The sequence below is a fragment of the Gymnogyps californianus genome, chromosome 6, assembly GCF_018139145.2.
Source record: "Gymnogyps californianus isolate 813 chromosome 6, ASM1813914v2, whole genome shotgun sequence".
Classification (NCBI taxonomy): domain Eukaryota; kingdom Metazoa; phylum Chordata; class Aves; order Accipitriformes; family Cathartidae; genus Gymnogyps; species Gymnogyps californianus.
In genome coordinates this window covers 17,272,136-17,289,653 of record NC_059476.1, presented here as the reverse complement: position 1 = coordinate 17,289,653, position 17,518 = coordinate 17,272,136, and the positions used below count along the sequence as shown (strand labels likewise).

Sequence of the window (17,518 nt, the reverse complement as noted above, 5' to 3'; positions counted from 1 at the left end):
ACAGCTTCTTTTGCCAAGAGAAGAGAAAGGAAACAATTGAAAACTAGCCCAAAAGAACTAATGATAAGTAGTGCATTAGTACATTATTGGAAAAATAAACAAATTACCTGATTAGTTTCTAATGCATTGCCTTCCACCAGAAAAAACAGAATCAACAGGGGGAAAAAAAGGACATACTAAACATCACAGTAAAGAGAAATAAAAATGTCATAGAACAGACTGAAAAAGTAGTGAAAGAGAAATGGGTGAAAACAGTTCTGATTATCTTAATTTGTAGTGATTATTCTAGATTTGCTCAATAATTAAGCAAATTCCTCATGGCCAAGGCCTTAGAAGGTCTGATAAGTTCTAAGGAATTCTTAGGCAAGGATAAAAAACCAGCCACAGAATATTTTTTAAAAAGACTAATTCTTCAAAACTTTGTAAGAAGTAGTATTTAAAAAAGAAAGAGGATGGCATTGTGACTTGATGTCAGAGCACAGGGATTTCATAGAGTAGCTGGTCTTAAAACAAATTGTAACCCCTTCATACAATATTCTTCTCTTACTATGGATTTGTCTGTATCTAATGCTCTGGGAAGTCAATCAGGAAAGATGGCCTGTCCATCCTATGGCAATAATCACTGAAGCAGGATTTACTACTGTAATGCTCCTGTACTTTGCCATGGATTGGATAACAGGTACAGCTCTGATGGATTCACTACTCTAACTCTCTTCCTATTCTACAAGTCTCACAACCTGTAGGAATACAACAAATTCCAACAAGTTTGTCTGAATACAGTTAGATATGATGAACCTGAAAATGCAGACACTTCTTTCAAACAGTATGAGATTTATGCCTCTTTACAAAACATAGCCACATAGCCAGCAAAGCTTTCTGTGATTAGGCAGGAAGGAGCAGGATTTATTCCAAGAAATAATAGTTTAACTGAATCAGCTCTAAGCATTTATCTTGCTGCTTAAGGGTTATAATGTGCTTATACTACAAAATAAGTACTTAGGAGCCAATACCATAGGAAAATATAAACAGATGTAAGATGACAAAAGCAGCTGGATATCTTGACATGCGCTGTCAGCGGTTTTATGAAAATTTTATGTACCTGAGGCTCCTCACTGATAAGTTTTCCTTCATTCAGCTCTGTAGAATTATGTGCTTGTTTACAGAGATAAAATTTAAGGAATTAATATGTATTTTTATTAAATTTTATGCTGTGCTCTGCCTAGGTTGGCTGCATGACCCTGTTATGTGACATAACTCCAGTAAATTTATACTTATTGCATTTTCATTTTATTGCTGTTTATAGATCATAAAAACAACCCTGGAATAATTTCTTCTATCCTCTCATTTTATTTTTTTTTTATTTTAAATTCATTTTTGTTTAAGGGTGCAAGAGACTGTAAAATAATTACTAAGAAAGCTACTATTATGTAACAGTATGAAACTGTTGATGAAGACATCTCAAAGATGTTATGGTCAAGAAAATCACCCTGAGCATATGTTTAGACTCTGAAACCTTCCCAGCAATTTCTGAACATTGTGTTTTGCAAATGTCCATTTCAGCTGTAACAGTTTTTAGAGCTATAGCGATGCCATGTAATAAAAAGTGTACAGCATTTTTCAGTACGTAGTTCCACAGTCAAAATGATCTACCTTATTTCTTATCGGGATAATGAGAGGTCAGTCAGTCCTCCTGCATGGCTTAGCAGAAGAAAACACTCAACCAGAATGCAATAACAAGGTGAAACAGAGAAAGAGGAAGAGGAAAAACATCTATGTTTTCAAGACTGATTAAGCAAACAAAGACAAAGTTGTTCTACATGACAGAAGTATTACAGAATGAGCCTCTTACACGCCACAGGAAAATTTTTTGGAAAATCTGGAGAGTGTACATGTGTTGAGAATGTATGCAAGGGACGATCAAGAAAAGTTACTAAAAGTTACTAAAAAAGTTACAAGTTACTAAAAGTCTTAAAGTAAATTAATAAACTGTACTTAGACATTTCTGTTGATACTTTCCTTCATAACTAAGTGGTCTTAATTCAATTTAGCTGAATTCATTTCAAAATTAATTTAATTCAGCTGAGCTGAATTAAAAATACTTTGATTCTGGATAAGGGTGCCTGCTTAGGGTTTCACTTAAACACTTTCAAAATTCATTCAGATTAGTTTTCCCCAGTGTCTGTATGTAGACAAAACCCTTAAACTGATTACAAAGGGAAATGAAGAAATGACACATGGAGTGCCACTAGAAACTGTTATTTCTAAAATAATCTCTTCAGCAACTCAGAACTTAATAATTTTTAATGCATTTTTTATGCATTATTTCAATTTTGATGCATTATTTCAATATACACATATTGAAACCTACATAGGAGATAGTCTTGTGCTCTCTCAAGCCCTTTCAACTGTTAAGTAAAATGGAGTTGGTACCATTATTTCTTCTTTGCAAATCAGCGTGGTATGCTTTCACAACAGCACAAGAGAATGTACTAGCAAAGCTAATGACACAATATGAGAAAGTTCTAGTGCTAGAAAAGTTTTCCTACACTTTTTTCTTCATAGTTGTGTGAAGACATCACCATAGCTGTATGTGAAATCTGTAGCCTGTTCCATTCTTGCACTGATGATGTTTAATTTAGTGTCCTAAAGTTGTGAACCTCACTCCAATACCTGTTCACTGAGCTGAATAAACATCTCCTCCCTGACTCTTCAGGTTATGTAACAACTTCACATGACACATCTGCACATTTTGCCTACAGAAGGTATATTTCATTTTTTGATTCTCTTACCCATCGTCCAGTTGCAGAAGACCCATTTCATTTTAAAGGAAGCTTATTCTCAGATCCTAATAATTATTAAAAACTTCCATTATTTGGACTGAAATGTAAGGCCAACCGGTTTTACTATTGTACCACTTTCCAGGATACTGCGAAATCAGCAAATACATGGTAGCTTGTATCAACTGTATACATGTTCCTGAAAATGGAAGGCATATGGGAAAGTAAACCATCATCATCTCGATACCTTACTCTTCCTAGTGGTAATAGTGTTTTAGAAGAAGTAGGATTGCCAGGGCACGTCTACTACATAAGCAACTACAACTAGCATAAGCCTGAACAAATACATTACCTCCTAATTATCTGCTCATCCTTGAGCAACTGGTTACCAGCTCACACTTATAGTATCTCAATACTTACTGAATTATCTTACTTTCACTGATGATTTACATTTGACATATATTAAAGCATTCCTGAGCCTAATGCTAAGAGAAAAAGATAACCTTTTAGAGTTTTTAAAATGAAGATATAAAATAGTGCCCTAGTCACTTTATGTTTGCTTTTTTTTTCCTAAAGTGATAACAAACTGGGTAAGATATTTCCAGGAATTCACAGATCATTAGCCAAAATACAGACTCCTTTTTCAGTGCAGTGATTCCATTGGGATTATACAATGGTAAATCAGGCCCAAATATTACAGCAGTAGTTTTCTGAGTATTTATTGCAGATAATCAGCTATCAATAGATTTTAACATTCACGGCTAGTTTTCAATTATTATCTAGAGTGATGTTCCACAATTTAATGAATCCTCAAGAAACAAACCACTGAGGACCACTGTAGCAAAAGGTACCCAGTGAGTCCGATCCTCCTTGAAAGTTCCTTCCTTAAAGAAATTCTAGCAATTGCACTGTGGAGGAAGACTTCATGCTGAAGCTTGATTCTGCCATTTGATTTGATTTGTTATTTGACAGAATTAAACTAAACTCTAAGTGTAAGATGCACTTTATTTCAAATACCCTACATACATTCTGACATATACTCCCGTTAGACATTTACTTACTACAGACTTCACTTAAATCAGACATGAAATTTCTGAAAAGGAAGGATTAAAACATAGATGCCAAATCAATCAAGTACACTGAAAGCCCACAGAGACTGAAAACCATTGTGCTGGTGAACAGGAGCTGTTAACAAAATAGTTTGCAATGCATATGTAATCCTATTTTATGTGGAAATTAAGAATGTACACATTTAAATGATCAGTACCACTTAAATAGTACATTTGATGTTCTGTGGCATTTCTGTAGATGACTGCTATCATCAGAAGTGCAGCGATAAAGGCTGAAGAAACACAACATAGCTGTAAATAACTCTTCAGTTCAATGAGTCTGATAATTATATGCGACTTTGATAGACTATATTTAGTAACAGTTTCAAATCTGTTAGACACTACACAGTACTGATCGAAGTGAGTTTATGAAATACAGGAGGCTTTCTGTAATATAGTGTCATAGAAATGTGATTTTTTGGAATTTTTTTTTTTTTTTTAATTAAGTGTCAAGTCCTAAGCTTACTCTTTTTCTTTTAGAGTAGCAACATTTGCTGGTCAGTGAAGCATACACTACACAGCTGTTACATCTACTGTATGACCGGTACATATTGAATTAGCCATTGTGTTTTTCAATTCTGGTTCATCAGACTTTTAGTCTGAGGGGCTTTAATCTAAATCTAGCAAAATAATACAATTCAGTGTTATTTTGTCTATCTATAATTCACAGCCTCCAGCCTGTTTGGTCTAAGACAACTGGCCAACTTCCCTCCCCTCCCCCCCTTTTAAGCAGTAACGCCAGATGTATGAAAAAATTCAGTACAAGAATTAATGGCAGAAAACCTCCAGGACTGCAGTTTGATAGTGTATGAATATATATTTGCATGCACACAGAGAGGACGTTAACAGATGTGGGCTTTTTAACAATCATCTTCACTCCTGTTCTCAGGCTTTTACATTTGCATTCATGATACATTAGGAAAGAGAACTATTTCTCTATTTAAGAACAAATATAATATAATTCAGTGAATAAATAAAAACAAGTCTGGTACCGTAAGTCCTAATCCATTAAGATGTCTCAAAACTTCAGATCTTTTTTTTTTTCCAAAGAAGGAACCAATTTCCTGTATTGACAATCTTCTGGATACGGTCTGTTGTTGAGGAAACCCATAAGGCATACAAAGGTGGATATAAAAGAGAAGTACCACTGCATTTCCTTTTCTCTATATATTTTTCTCCCAAAGCATGTAGCCTATTAGACTCCTACTAGAGGCAGGAAACAAGGCTAAATTGAGCTTTGGACTGATCCTTCATGGCTGTGCTTATATTCCTAAATTCAACACTTTTCACTAACATTTGAAAGAACGTTAGATTCAAGTTTCTTACTGAAGTACTGAATCTTTCTAGCTATCATTAGTACAATTGTAACTTCCGATTAGTATTTTTTAAAATTACTTTTAGTCACTCATTGATACCAACAGAAGAAAGTGGTACAAGGCCTGGATGAAGAGTCATCTAAAACCATTTGTTTTTCTAAAGTTCATTAAGGAAATCTAATTGTCCGTATTTCATCACAAAGTTCTCTCAGAAACAAAGCAAAGCTGCATATGAGTTTCATTCCCCCAAAAAAGATTGTGAAGCAAATTAACTTCACTTAGAATGACTGTGTATAAAGTCATACAATGAATATCTATTTAGAATTCCTTTCTCTGTAAAACAGAGCATAAGTGCATCATTAAAAACTAATCTGGCATTAAAACCAGTAAGTTCCTTCACTGATGATTTGGAAACTGAATTAACACCTGTAAGTTCCTTCACTGACAGTCTGGGAGTACAATAACAATAATTCAGAATAATGAATTAATTCTTATGTAGAACTATGGAGTTTTGAATATGTGATTTTTATAACTCAGTCAGGAAGTTATGCTATGATCACATCTATGCTTTTCAGGTCTGTATCTACTATGTTCAATAACAGTTCAACTAATTTACAACCTTTCCTTGATATATTTAATATATATTATGCCACTCATACATCAAATCAATAATGCAGGAAGAGTTCCCAGTATGATCATGAATCAGCATATCAACATTCATTTAGTTAAAAATCAATTTCTCATTGAGATGGGCTCAAGAAATACTATGCACATCTTTGTGAGATGCCCACTGGGACAGTAGTCATGCACTCTTACATGCTATTTTAAAAGTGTAACACGTAACATTCAGTCTAAAATGGAAGACAAGAAGGAAGAATTACAGTCTCAGTCAACTCTCCTAATAACACAAGTCTTGTCATAAAGTTTTGGGTTTTTTTAAATAAATAAAGAACTCTCTCCTCCTCCCCCATCACCAAATCGCTCCCTATTCCCACACCCTCCAACAATATATGTTTCAACAGAGCAGAGTGATCTCATGAGGACTGTAAACCCACCAAACTGATTCTAAGTTAACTGTTTTTCCCCTCTCCTTCCCTCACTCTTTTCTACTTCATTTTCTCTCTATTTTTTTTTTAGGAGACATTCCCAAAGTTCAGAAAATAGATCAAACTCAAATAGCTTATAGGCACCATAAACACATAATATTACTTGTCCATGTGTGCACTATGCCTTCCAGAATAACTGTTGCTAACCCCATACACACAGAAACCAGGACTCCAGTCCTCAAAATCATGAAACTTGCTTAAAAATTCCATAATAAAGTTATTTATATATGCACAGGTGTATGTGTGCTCGTAGATGCGTGCAAGTTTACCATTCTTTTCATACAGTAGAGAATACCAGAACTTTACCTTGATTTTTAAACCAATTTAAAAAACCCCTTTCACATCATTATTTCATCTATGTACTTTTACTGAATATCACTGTATTACATCAACAAATACTGCAAGAAAATTTTTTACTTCACAGAATTTCATATCTATTTTTAGATTGACGAGTCAGAATATGCTAAGTACTTCTGGATTCACCATGATCCAAAACATCTCTCAAGTTCTACAAAGTTATAACAGTCAATGAAATAAGGAAATATTGAATCCTTTAACCCAAAAAAGAAACTTGACAGATTTCTACTAGTATCTCCATGCTTTTTTTGGAAGTAACAAAAAAGTCAGGAGTGAATTCCTTCTCCCAGCTAAGCTCACCAAAAACACAGAAACAGCACTCAGCCCAATTAAATAATTTCCTCACAAAGAGCAAACAACAAGGCAATATTGGCAGTAATATTTTAACTCAAATTTCACTTCCTGTGTCATGGAGACTGTCCTGAAGCATACTAGTCATTTCATTAATCAAATCATTGGTATAATAGTCTCTTCATAAGTCACTTTAAAAGAGGTATTCTACACAATTGCACCCCTAGGTCTACACTGTGCTTAAAATATAGAAGTAACATACTCACTTCCTGGACTGAAAACTTGCATTCCATTGTTGACTTCCACTACATATTCAGTAATTACTATCTATCTGGCTATATATATATATATATATATAGGCTCTGGAAAACTCCCATAACATAAAAATTATAGTGTCCTAACTACCACATAGAAAATCACATGGACTAATTCCTCTACATCCACAAAACCAAAAACCGCTCAAAAAATCTTTGATGCGTGACCTCATATACTGCTGCCTTTTCCCTGAGCAGATCAGATCCTTAAGAGATGCTCCAGCCAACACTGTCACTTTTGTAAGGAAAAAGACTGTACCTTTCAGTGAGCACCTTTATGCCATGTGCAGGTTTTGAATCCTCCAAAAGGAACTTCCTCACCTCTGTGCCATTGGCCATGTCCCCCTTATTATCACATACAGCTGGAGACTAGAAAGTCAGGAAAGAATTAGAGTTTGTAGGAGAAGAACCCACATTCAGAGAAAACATTCCAGCCATATCACCTGCTAATCATCAAAGCAATCTTTTAGTGAACTCTTTGTCATCATCAAACTATTTGTGGTCCAACATAAACCAAGAGGAATCAAACCAACCCAGAAAAAAAAGAAGCAAAACTTTTAAACATACTTCTACAGTTACTAAAATTATCCATTTAGAAATTGGAAATGCCTTCTGTAATAGCAAAAATAGTTAACAATCAATTAGCTAAACAACCATGTAGTGAAAAAGGTTTTGAGAAACAAAATGTAATTATTTATTGGATGCTGAAGTATGTTCTGTTAGACGGCATCAATCTTCCTCAGTAAAAATAAAATAGGCATTAGAAAGAAGAATTTAGAATAGAGTAGCTGAAAATATTCAACTTACATACAGTTCTGTAAAAACTGTAAAAAGTTGATTATTAGTATAGTAAGAAAATTAGAGTTGGGATATAATTCCTCAAATGTCAATGCAGAACTGGGAATTTCACTAGTACTCAGTATGCCACTTGTTCATTATTACCTTTGTACCATTAAGTTAACTTAAAATATGTTCTAACAACTAATGTACTGTGTTATTAACTGTTACAGTGTCAACATGTTTTTGTTATGAGATTTATCTTAATTAGTGTACAAACTATTTAACAGCAGAATGCACATGAAGGAGTCTGATAGTTTATAACAAGGAAACTAATCTTACAATGCCCTTTGGGAAATCCCAAAGAGAACTTTTCTGTAACAAGAGCACCGGTGCAGAAAATCAGAAGAAAAGTCTTTTACACAACCATTGTGGATGAGAGAGTGACAGCATATCTCTCAGATATATATTGACAGCATACATAAAATCAATATGATTCATGTCTGTCCAGGAACAGAAGCTTGTTTCACAAGAAAGCAAATGTGAGTTGAAATAACAGAATTTTATATCAAATACAAGTTGGTAATTTTTACAGTCCTTTTGTCCTGGTATTTATTCTCTTCAAGCTATTCAGATTTCTTTTCACTTCTTCATACATACAAGTTAGAAGTCTAAACTGTACACAGCATTAAAGGAGAACTAGTTAAATAACTTTAAGTTTTAAACATAATACATGCCTCTGAAACATCAATACCATAAACAATGAAATTCAGAAAACACTTCCAGGTGGCTGATGCTATTTGCAGAATAAGCTTTTCATCTGCTAAAAGAGAAGTGGCAAAGGGCATGATAAAAAAAGAAGGGACATGAGCTTGTAATTACACATTTTAAAATTTGTTCTAAGCACCTATGATACAGAAAAAAGTGACACATTTCTCCTACTTTCAAAAAACATAATGTATATTAATTTTTATATGTTAAAACATAAGTTAAACAAATACAAGAATTGTAGAAACCCTTCTGTATACCTAATATAATTGAAATTTGTCACACATGCATGAATAGTATTTTGGCACTGTTTCATTTTCTCAATGTTTAGAAAGATCTGCAAGAGCAGGATAGCCATCCACATTATAAAAGACCATGGAAGCATGTGCAGAGAAAAGAAGGTATATTGAACATAGAATACCAGACTACAAATGTTGAAGATGTCATAGTAGGGATAAATATATAAAGACATTGTTTGAGAAGGAATAGTAGTAAGAGGTATAAATATACAAATGTGTGATTTGAGCATTCTGGAAGAAGAAAGAGAGGGGCAGTTTGTCTTGTCTGGTTTTGATTTTGAAATTAGACCCATCTAATCACGTAAACGACAGACATTTCAGCTTTTTCCATAGCTAGTACTCAGTGTACAATCTAAACACACCTGCAAGCAAATTAATGCCTGCACAGAAAATACTAGTCTATATGTCATATGGCTGTAATTCAAAATAAGTGGAAATTCTTCCCAGATCTTTTCTTAGTACTAAATACTTTTATTTAGTTTAAATTTTATTTTAAAACAAGGACTCAATGGCTGTAATAAGAGAGATACCAACAGCTACTTTTCTATACCTTCTAGATATTATGTCTAAGAATGAAGAAAAACATTAAAAAATTCTTTTTAAATGTAAAAAAATATAATGAATGTGATTATTCAGAATATTGAATAAATAGATACTATATGTCTGGATAGATTCTAAATCACAATAAAAAACACTATAGGATAAAACTTAAAACTATATTTTAAAGATAAAAAACATGTAGAATAAATATAAAGGGATGGAGCAGGTAAAATATAATGAACTTAAAAATCCCTACATCACATAAGATACCGCTTTGTGACAGTACCAACAACCTACCCACAGAGAAACAAGACACAGACCTAGAATGGTTACTGTAAAATCGATATACAGAATTTACACCCAAGCAAACTTTCCCATAAGTTCCCAGACCAAATTCTCAAATTAATATCAATATCCAATACAAGAAGAGCAAAATGGTTTGAGTGCTAAGACACACAAAGAAAAGAATAGGGAAAAGAGAAAAATGGGCAAAAATAGACAGTTCCCAAAGGAAAAGGAACAGGGCAAATTCTGATGTGTAACACGAAATGTCTTGATCTGGATGTTTAATCATGATATATTTTACAGTACTTGGAGGAAAAAATATTTTGAAACCAAAATAAGCTATGATATGATGTATTCCAGCAATGAGCCCAGTGTCTCACTGTAATATGCCATACATATAAAACTGATAAACTAACTTTTGGTTTGTGGTGTCCTGCTTCACTTGGCAGTGTTTTCTTTACTGCATGTTTTCTGTAGTTGTAAATACTACGGATTCGGAAAAAAGAAAACGATAATCTTGTACTAATCTGTATGATACAGACATACTCAAAGTTCATCATATTTGATGAGGGAAGTGCTGTAATATTCTCTAAGAAGAAATATGCACTGGGAAGTTAGAGGAAATCATGATGGAAATGATGATGCCAACATAATTCATGCTATATTTATGATGCCTATCAACGTACTAGTTATTACACTGTAGAAAAAAAAAATACTAAATTATCCTAATGATATACTGTGGCACATTGTAGTATAGCAGTATTTTGTTGGCTATGTTGGCTGATATTTTGTTAAAAAGGTGTATGTGGTTATGGAACATTTCAATGTGAATCTTCTCAACAGGAGACTGAAAAACATTTGTGCAATTTTTTAATGTAGAAGTGAATGAAAGAAGATCTGGACTGGGGAACATTTAGTCTGATATACTGCACCAGAAAAAATTAATCAAAAGTAGCCATCTTCTGTGCAAGGTGCAGGAAGTATTTTCATTTTGTATTACATTTTAATTGAGTTCACAAATTCTGTACAGTACTTTGAATTCTAAGTCCTGGTTTCAGCTGGGACAGGGTTAACTCTCTTCTTAGTAGCTGGTACAGTGCTGGGTTTTGGATTTAGTGTGAGAATGATGTTGATAACACTCTGATGTTTTAGTTGTTGCTAAGTAGCGCTTATCTTAAGCCAAGGACTTTTCAGTTTCCCATGCTCAGCCAGCAAGCAGGTGTGCAAGAAGCTGGGAGGGAGCAGAGCCGGGGCAGCTGACCCGAACTAGCCAAAGGGGTATTCCATACCATGGAACGTCATGCTCAATATATAAATTGGGGGCAGTTGGCTGGGAGGTGTGGATTGCGGCTCAGGAACTAACTGGGCATTGGTCAGTGTGTGGTGAGCAATTGCATTGTGCATCACTGTTTTTTTCTCCCCTCCCCCCTTCCTTTTTTGTTATATTCCTTTTCATTACTATTATTATTATTATATTTCATTATTACTATTGTTAGTATTATATTTTACTTTAGTTATTAAACTGTTCTTATCTCAACCCATGAGTTTTACCTTTTTTTTTTTCCTTTCCTCCTCCTCACCCCACTGGGAGGGGGAGGGGGGAAGCGGCTGCGTGGTGCTTAGTTGCTGGCTGGGGTTAAACCACGACAATTCCCTTAGCTGATCTTATTGCCTTGAAAAATTCTGCACACATGCATCCCAAACATGGAAAAACATACCTTAAATGGATAAGAAACTCAATGAAATCAGTAACAACAAGCACTTGCTTAAATGAAAGTACTTTCCATAACCAGGTTCACAGGTGATTAGAATATACATACCATTACAAATTGCCAGTGCAAGAGGAAGGTCCCTGTTAATGAAAACGTATGATCTAGAGCTAGAAGAGAAGTTTTTAAGTGCTGTTGTTGCTTTTGTTTCACTGAAGAAGGACAAGGCATTGCTCAAATCTTAGTCTAAACTAATTGTTTTTGCAGAAATACTGTAGGAAACCATTTTGGAAGCTATAGCCGGGTAACTGCACATCTTTTACACTCTGGCTTTGACACTTGTAGTGTAAATTGTAGTTATTATTTATATAAGAATTAGTTTTTGCATTAATGATAAAGTTAATTATTGCACACTCTACTAAGCAGCTTCCAAATGGATATAATTAATTATCTATAGAGATTCTGAACATTTCACATATAGTGGATTGTACGAAAGGCACTTTCATTATAAGACCTATTTTCTGCACCTTCAAACTTTCCCCTTCACAATTCCTCTTTGGTTTTTTAATTCTGTGCTTTATCCTACCCCAAATGCCTTGTCACTTGTTGGTGGAAATCTTTGCATTAAGTTATTTTCTGCAGTCCTGTTAACTTTTACATGTGAATTTACTATTGTTTATACATTATTTGTATGGTCTGACATTCAAAATTTATTTTATGCAAGAAAAAAAACTTTGCTTACATACTGATGGTATATTTTCCAGTAAGTATCTGAGACAAGAATATTTCTAAAATTGTATAAAGTCTTGAAGTGGTATAAGCAAGTAATCATAGGATTTTGTCAAAGCACTTCAGAATTTTTTTTCGTGGTTAGCATGTCTAGTACCAATTTAACTTTTAACATTTTATCACACAAACATCACCTGTAATACAACCTGACAAATCAAAAGGTCAGTCTGGCTTAGAGCATATAAGAAATAAATAGAATTGAAAAGTTAAATGAAATGCATGGAGAATATTACGAGGAATTCAAATTTCAGAAGTCAGGGATTACATGTGAAAATATAGATTACTGAAATTTTGAAACTTAACTTGCTAATTCATTCAGAAGAATAATTAAAGAGAGGAAAAGACCTTTTATTTGACAAGTGTTTTCAATGAAGCTGAGACTGTAAATTATGTTAATAAAATACTTTCTTTAAAGTCCAAGCATGAATACTGAATCTACAGTCCCCTATAAATTACACATTTGATTATGATAGTACAGGAGGTTTAAAAATTCATTTTATGTTGAAGGAATTTTAGTGAGTCAGAGGAAGGGTTAACTGTATAACTGATTATCTTTGCACACTGGAGATAAAGTTTACGGGATCAGGCTGGAACAGAGATTAGGTTCAAAGTATGCTTCAGGTCTGATCAAATGGTAACCAGACACTGGATTCATGCTGAATGGCACTAAAATTTCATAAGCTATTCTCACATTGTCCAGGTTCAAATGTTACAGTAGCCTTGTTGGTCTGTCATTATTGTGATATCCTTAGACCACAGCCAGGTCATGGGACAGAATTGTGCCTCAGGAGCGTTCCTGTGACAGGATCTCAGTCTGGAGTCCCAGGCTGGGAAGATGCCCTTAAGCCTGCTTAAACAGAGATGAAAACAACCACTGTGTCAAAATACAAGCCACTGTATCAAAAACTAGGAAGATATATCTGAGCCATTTTTTTCACCCAGTAGAGTCCAGTCAGGCAGCAAAAGCTCCCTACTAACAGCAGAAATGGGATCTAAGAGAAGGCATCTGGGTCTAAAGCCTACCAGAAGAAACTTTCGATCTGCAATAGTGATAAATGATTCTTTTCAACCTTTCAGATTGGTTACTGGCTACAGAGTCAGAATTAGATTTAAAGATAAAAATTTGTGTATCAAACTGCAATAATATTTTGCTTTAAGGTATTTGGAAACACTGCAAGTTAGTCTATAAAAGACCTACCACATATTTGAACCATGAGTGGATATAGGTATATTGTAACAGTTATCTCCTGAACTTCTCTGAATGGTGGATCTCTTTCAGTGTCTTTTAAATTATTTAATTTTCAAAGTTTATTTTTTTAATTTTTTTTTTACTTATTTATTTAAATTTTTAATATTTCTTCACCTTTTGGGGGCTCTCTATCTGATAATAACTAGATCAGGTTAAATTATGTGCAGACAACCACTGACTAAATTTGTATCAATTTCGTACCATTGCCAGAAAATATTACTGTAGGAAAACTACAAAAGCTTTGATTGTATTAAGATAGTTTGTGATCATCTATTTCAGTCTTCTCCCATCAACTGCCCACAAATTGCTTCATGAGTATGCACTGTTTTAAATTATTAGTGCAATTGGTTAGTAACAGACAGATAGCATAAACAATTGTTTATGCTTAGTGAGCAGATGATTTACAATATTATACATTTGAAGAGGGCGACACATTTTAGCACAAAAATATATAAACATTCTCTCTTAATAAGCTTTTTAAGGACAACTTTTCACATTTTTATTAGAAGTAAATTAAATTTATAATTACCATTTGTACTTAGTGATTTTCATTAAATTTTTTTCTTCTTTATGATTAATCCTATGCTAAATAGAGGAAGATTCTAAGAATAATCTCAGCATCTAAGATGAAGTTCTAAAGAATCAGATATAATAATGAGTATTACTTTAAAATATAGTGACTAAACATTGGTAACTAAAACAAGCAACTCCCACCTCCATCACAAATTCTCTATTTTCCTGAACTTTGCATAGCACAATCAAGTAGGTTTACTGTTTGCCTCCATTGAGCAAATATAGAAATAATTTTGCTAGTGGATGATGATAAAGAATCCTATTTTTCTGTTATCAGTTACAATTCTACAGATTATTCTATTAAACAATGAAGAAATGCAACTCATTTCAGGATCAATTAAAGGAGTGCTTAGCCTAAAAGTTTCAGAGAACAACAATGAATGAATGCTTTTCAGGATTAAGTTAAAGGAATATATTCAGTCTGGTTATTTACATATCCCATTTAAAACCTGAGAACAATTTAGTGTTAAAACCTAAAGCCATGAAACTAACATTTAGCTGAATCGATAATCTCCTGGTATTGTGCTGTTATAATATTTACAAATTCATATACAGCTGATAACTAGTGATCCACCTAATAAGGTCACTTTTGTCAGAATACATATCACATACTTCAAAATTGCTTTACATGGTAATAAGTTTACTTTCTTTCTCCTAGCTTCTTTCTTTGTGTAGTCAGTAAAGTTTCCCTTCTGCATGTTGTATAAAGTCAGCTAGGTTCAAAATACATTGGGAAAGATTTTACTGAGATCTTTATATTGTGACATTCTGCCAACATTTTAGAAAGGGGCTTCAAATAAATATTCTAACTTACTCTGCATATTTGACACATGCATGCTGATATGAGAGATGAGAATTTTGCATTTATGGTAGAATTCTTTATAACAGGAGAGAGACACCAGTGCTTGACCATCAAACTTTCAAGAGATTCATTTACTAGAAATGTTGGTACTCAGTTTCTGAAGGAATACAAAATATATTGGTAGAGCTGATAAAGAAAACTTTCCAATTCATGTAATCCCACGTGTATTTCTATATCAATAATACTATCCTATACATTGCAGAGTGTCCCAGGGTTGCTTCTTGCAGAAATCTTGTATCTTTTAGATCTCTGACATTTGGTTTTCATCTTATGGATGTCAAACTCTTCTCTTTTCAGAGACAACTTTCTCTTTCCTATAGACAGACATGTTAACAGTGTCCACAGAAGAAATGAACTCCATTGCAGGAAACAAATTTAACCTATTCTTCCCTTATTAAGATGACTCCTTTTTACCAGAAGATCCTGAGAGCACAAGCTACCATATCACTGACTGCATAGTCCATACAGAAGATTAAAATACACCGAAGAGAAAATAACTTCAATCAAAATACTTTCAAAGTTCAATAAACTAGTAATATTGTCCAGAAAAGTATCATTTTGTCATAGTAAGTATTTCAGGAACTAAGCCTATTAAACTGAGATTCTGCTGAAGGATAACAAAAATTCAACTCTGCAATACTTAAATTTAATAACATGCTCAGCCAAATGCAAAATTCCATTTCCTGCCAGATCAAAATTTAATTGTTCCACTTCATTATTTGATAATAACAGTGCATTCTATTAAAAGGCTTATTTATTACTGTTTTTCTTTGGCTATTACTAAAAAACTCCAACATAACGCTCTCCTGTATAAAGTTCAGAAGATAGAGAATGTAATATTATTTAGTGAAAGTAAAGGTAATTTCCCTAAAAAAATACATATTTACAATGTAAAATCCCCTGAGAGCACCTCGCTAAAACATATATTTCCAAATTACTTTAAAGAGATTGCTTACACATAGAAAAGTTTGCAGAACTGGACCCAGAGATAGAAAGAACAAGACATTTACTCATTTCTAGTCGCATCCTGCATTTCTGCATTCCACCTGATTACATTAATGGAATATCCGTTAGCACAACAAAATATGCTACACCCAATACACCAGTTCAAGGCCACTTACATGTTGAAATTATTAACCAGTTTACAATGTTAACAACACATAAAATATATGTTTTCCAAAGCAGTATTCTGCTTAAAGGTACTACTGAAAACACACTGAAATAGATAAGTTATATTCACGATTGTACTGACTTACCCTGGTAGAATAATTCACCAAGGAACCATTCAGATTGCCAGTGTTGCACTTGAAATTCAAATGTTGATCAGGATGGTGATTTGCCTCCCAGCTTCCCAAATCACGCACTAATGACTTGTCAGAATTTGCAGATATTTTCTGGAAGGCAGTGCAAGTCATTCCTGTGAAACTAGATGGCTTGATCATAAAGGCCTCCAGAGCAATATTACGAGATACCTGTGAAAACATTGAGAAGCAGATATGTTGCTAACTCATAAAGCATAATTGCATTATTATATGTGCATTGTGTATTTACTGTATATACTTTATAAAGGATTGTGAATGCACATACTTCCATACATAGGGTAAGAAAGGTACTTCGTAGGGTAAGAAAGAAAACGGAACTTATTTAAAAAATTGATCTAGAATTCTACAACGGCATAGTGGGTTTGCTTTAATCTTCTTTAGGAATATATCAGGTTATATCAGTTATATCAGTTATTATTATATCAGTTTTGCAATTGTGTCATTATCAGCTTCAATAGAATCAATCCTGATTTAAAGCAATACAGTTATAAAGTGAACTAGCAACAGCAGTAGTAGGAATTATTTAAAAAAAGAACAAGGATGCGCTTTGTACCTCAGAAATGAAACAGAAAGCTTCTTAGCTATTTGGTGGATGGATTGGCTTTTTAGAGATCTTGTTCCATTAGAATATTGAACATGACTATATGGTTCAATGCAACACCACCTTATAGTTCTTTGGCCTACCCTTTAGTGAGGTGATGTGTCTAGATGGAGATTGTAGCACAGTGCAGAGATATGCATCTCTATCCTTAAACAAGTATATTCATTTCAGCACAGTCCTGTGCATGAGATAAATAGCTCATGTTATAATCAGGATGACTAGCTTAGACTGGCACCACACTGATTGGACTATATGGTTTCTGCTTCCAGGCATAGATTGTTTAGTGATCTGTGAGTATACGTATTTTGCACATTGATTGCAATGTAAAGATACCTAAGTTAAGCCACAAACTAGCAGGTTTATCAGAAGGATAAGTGTACAAACGTGGCAGTTTTATATTACTGTACTTTGCTTCTGTTATGCAAGCTACCAATACAGAAGTACCTTAGATCCACTTAGTAAAAATTCATGTGA

General features: G+C 33.8%; 1 protein-coding gene across 2 annotated transcripts in view; it reads right to left on the bottom strand.

Moving 5' to 3' along the window:
* LOC127017856 (adhesion G protein-coupled receptor A3-like) overlaps positions 1-17,518 on the bottom strand; it is a 284,811-nt gene that overhangs the window by 110,087 nt on the left and 157,206 nt on the right. For both annotated transcript variants that reach the window (XM_050899150.1, XM_050899151.1), the window contains one exon: positions 16,378-16,593. In XM_050899150.1, the coding sequence (XP_050755107.1) occupies positions 16,378-16,593 (216 nt within the window). The remainder of the gene's footprint in view (positions 1-16,377; positions 16,594-17,518) is intronic.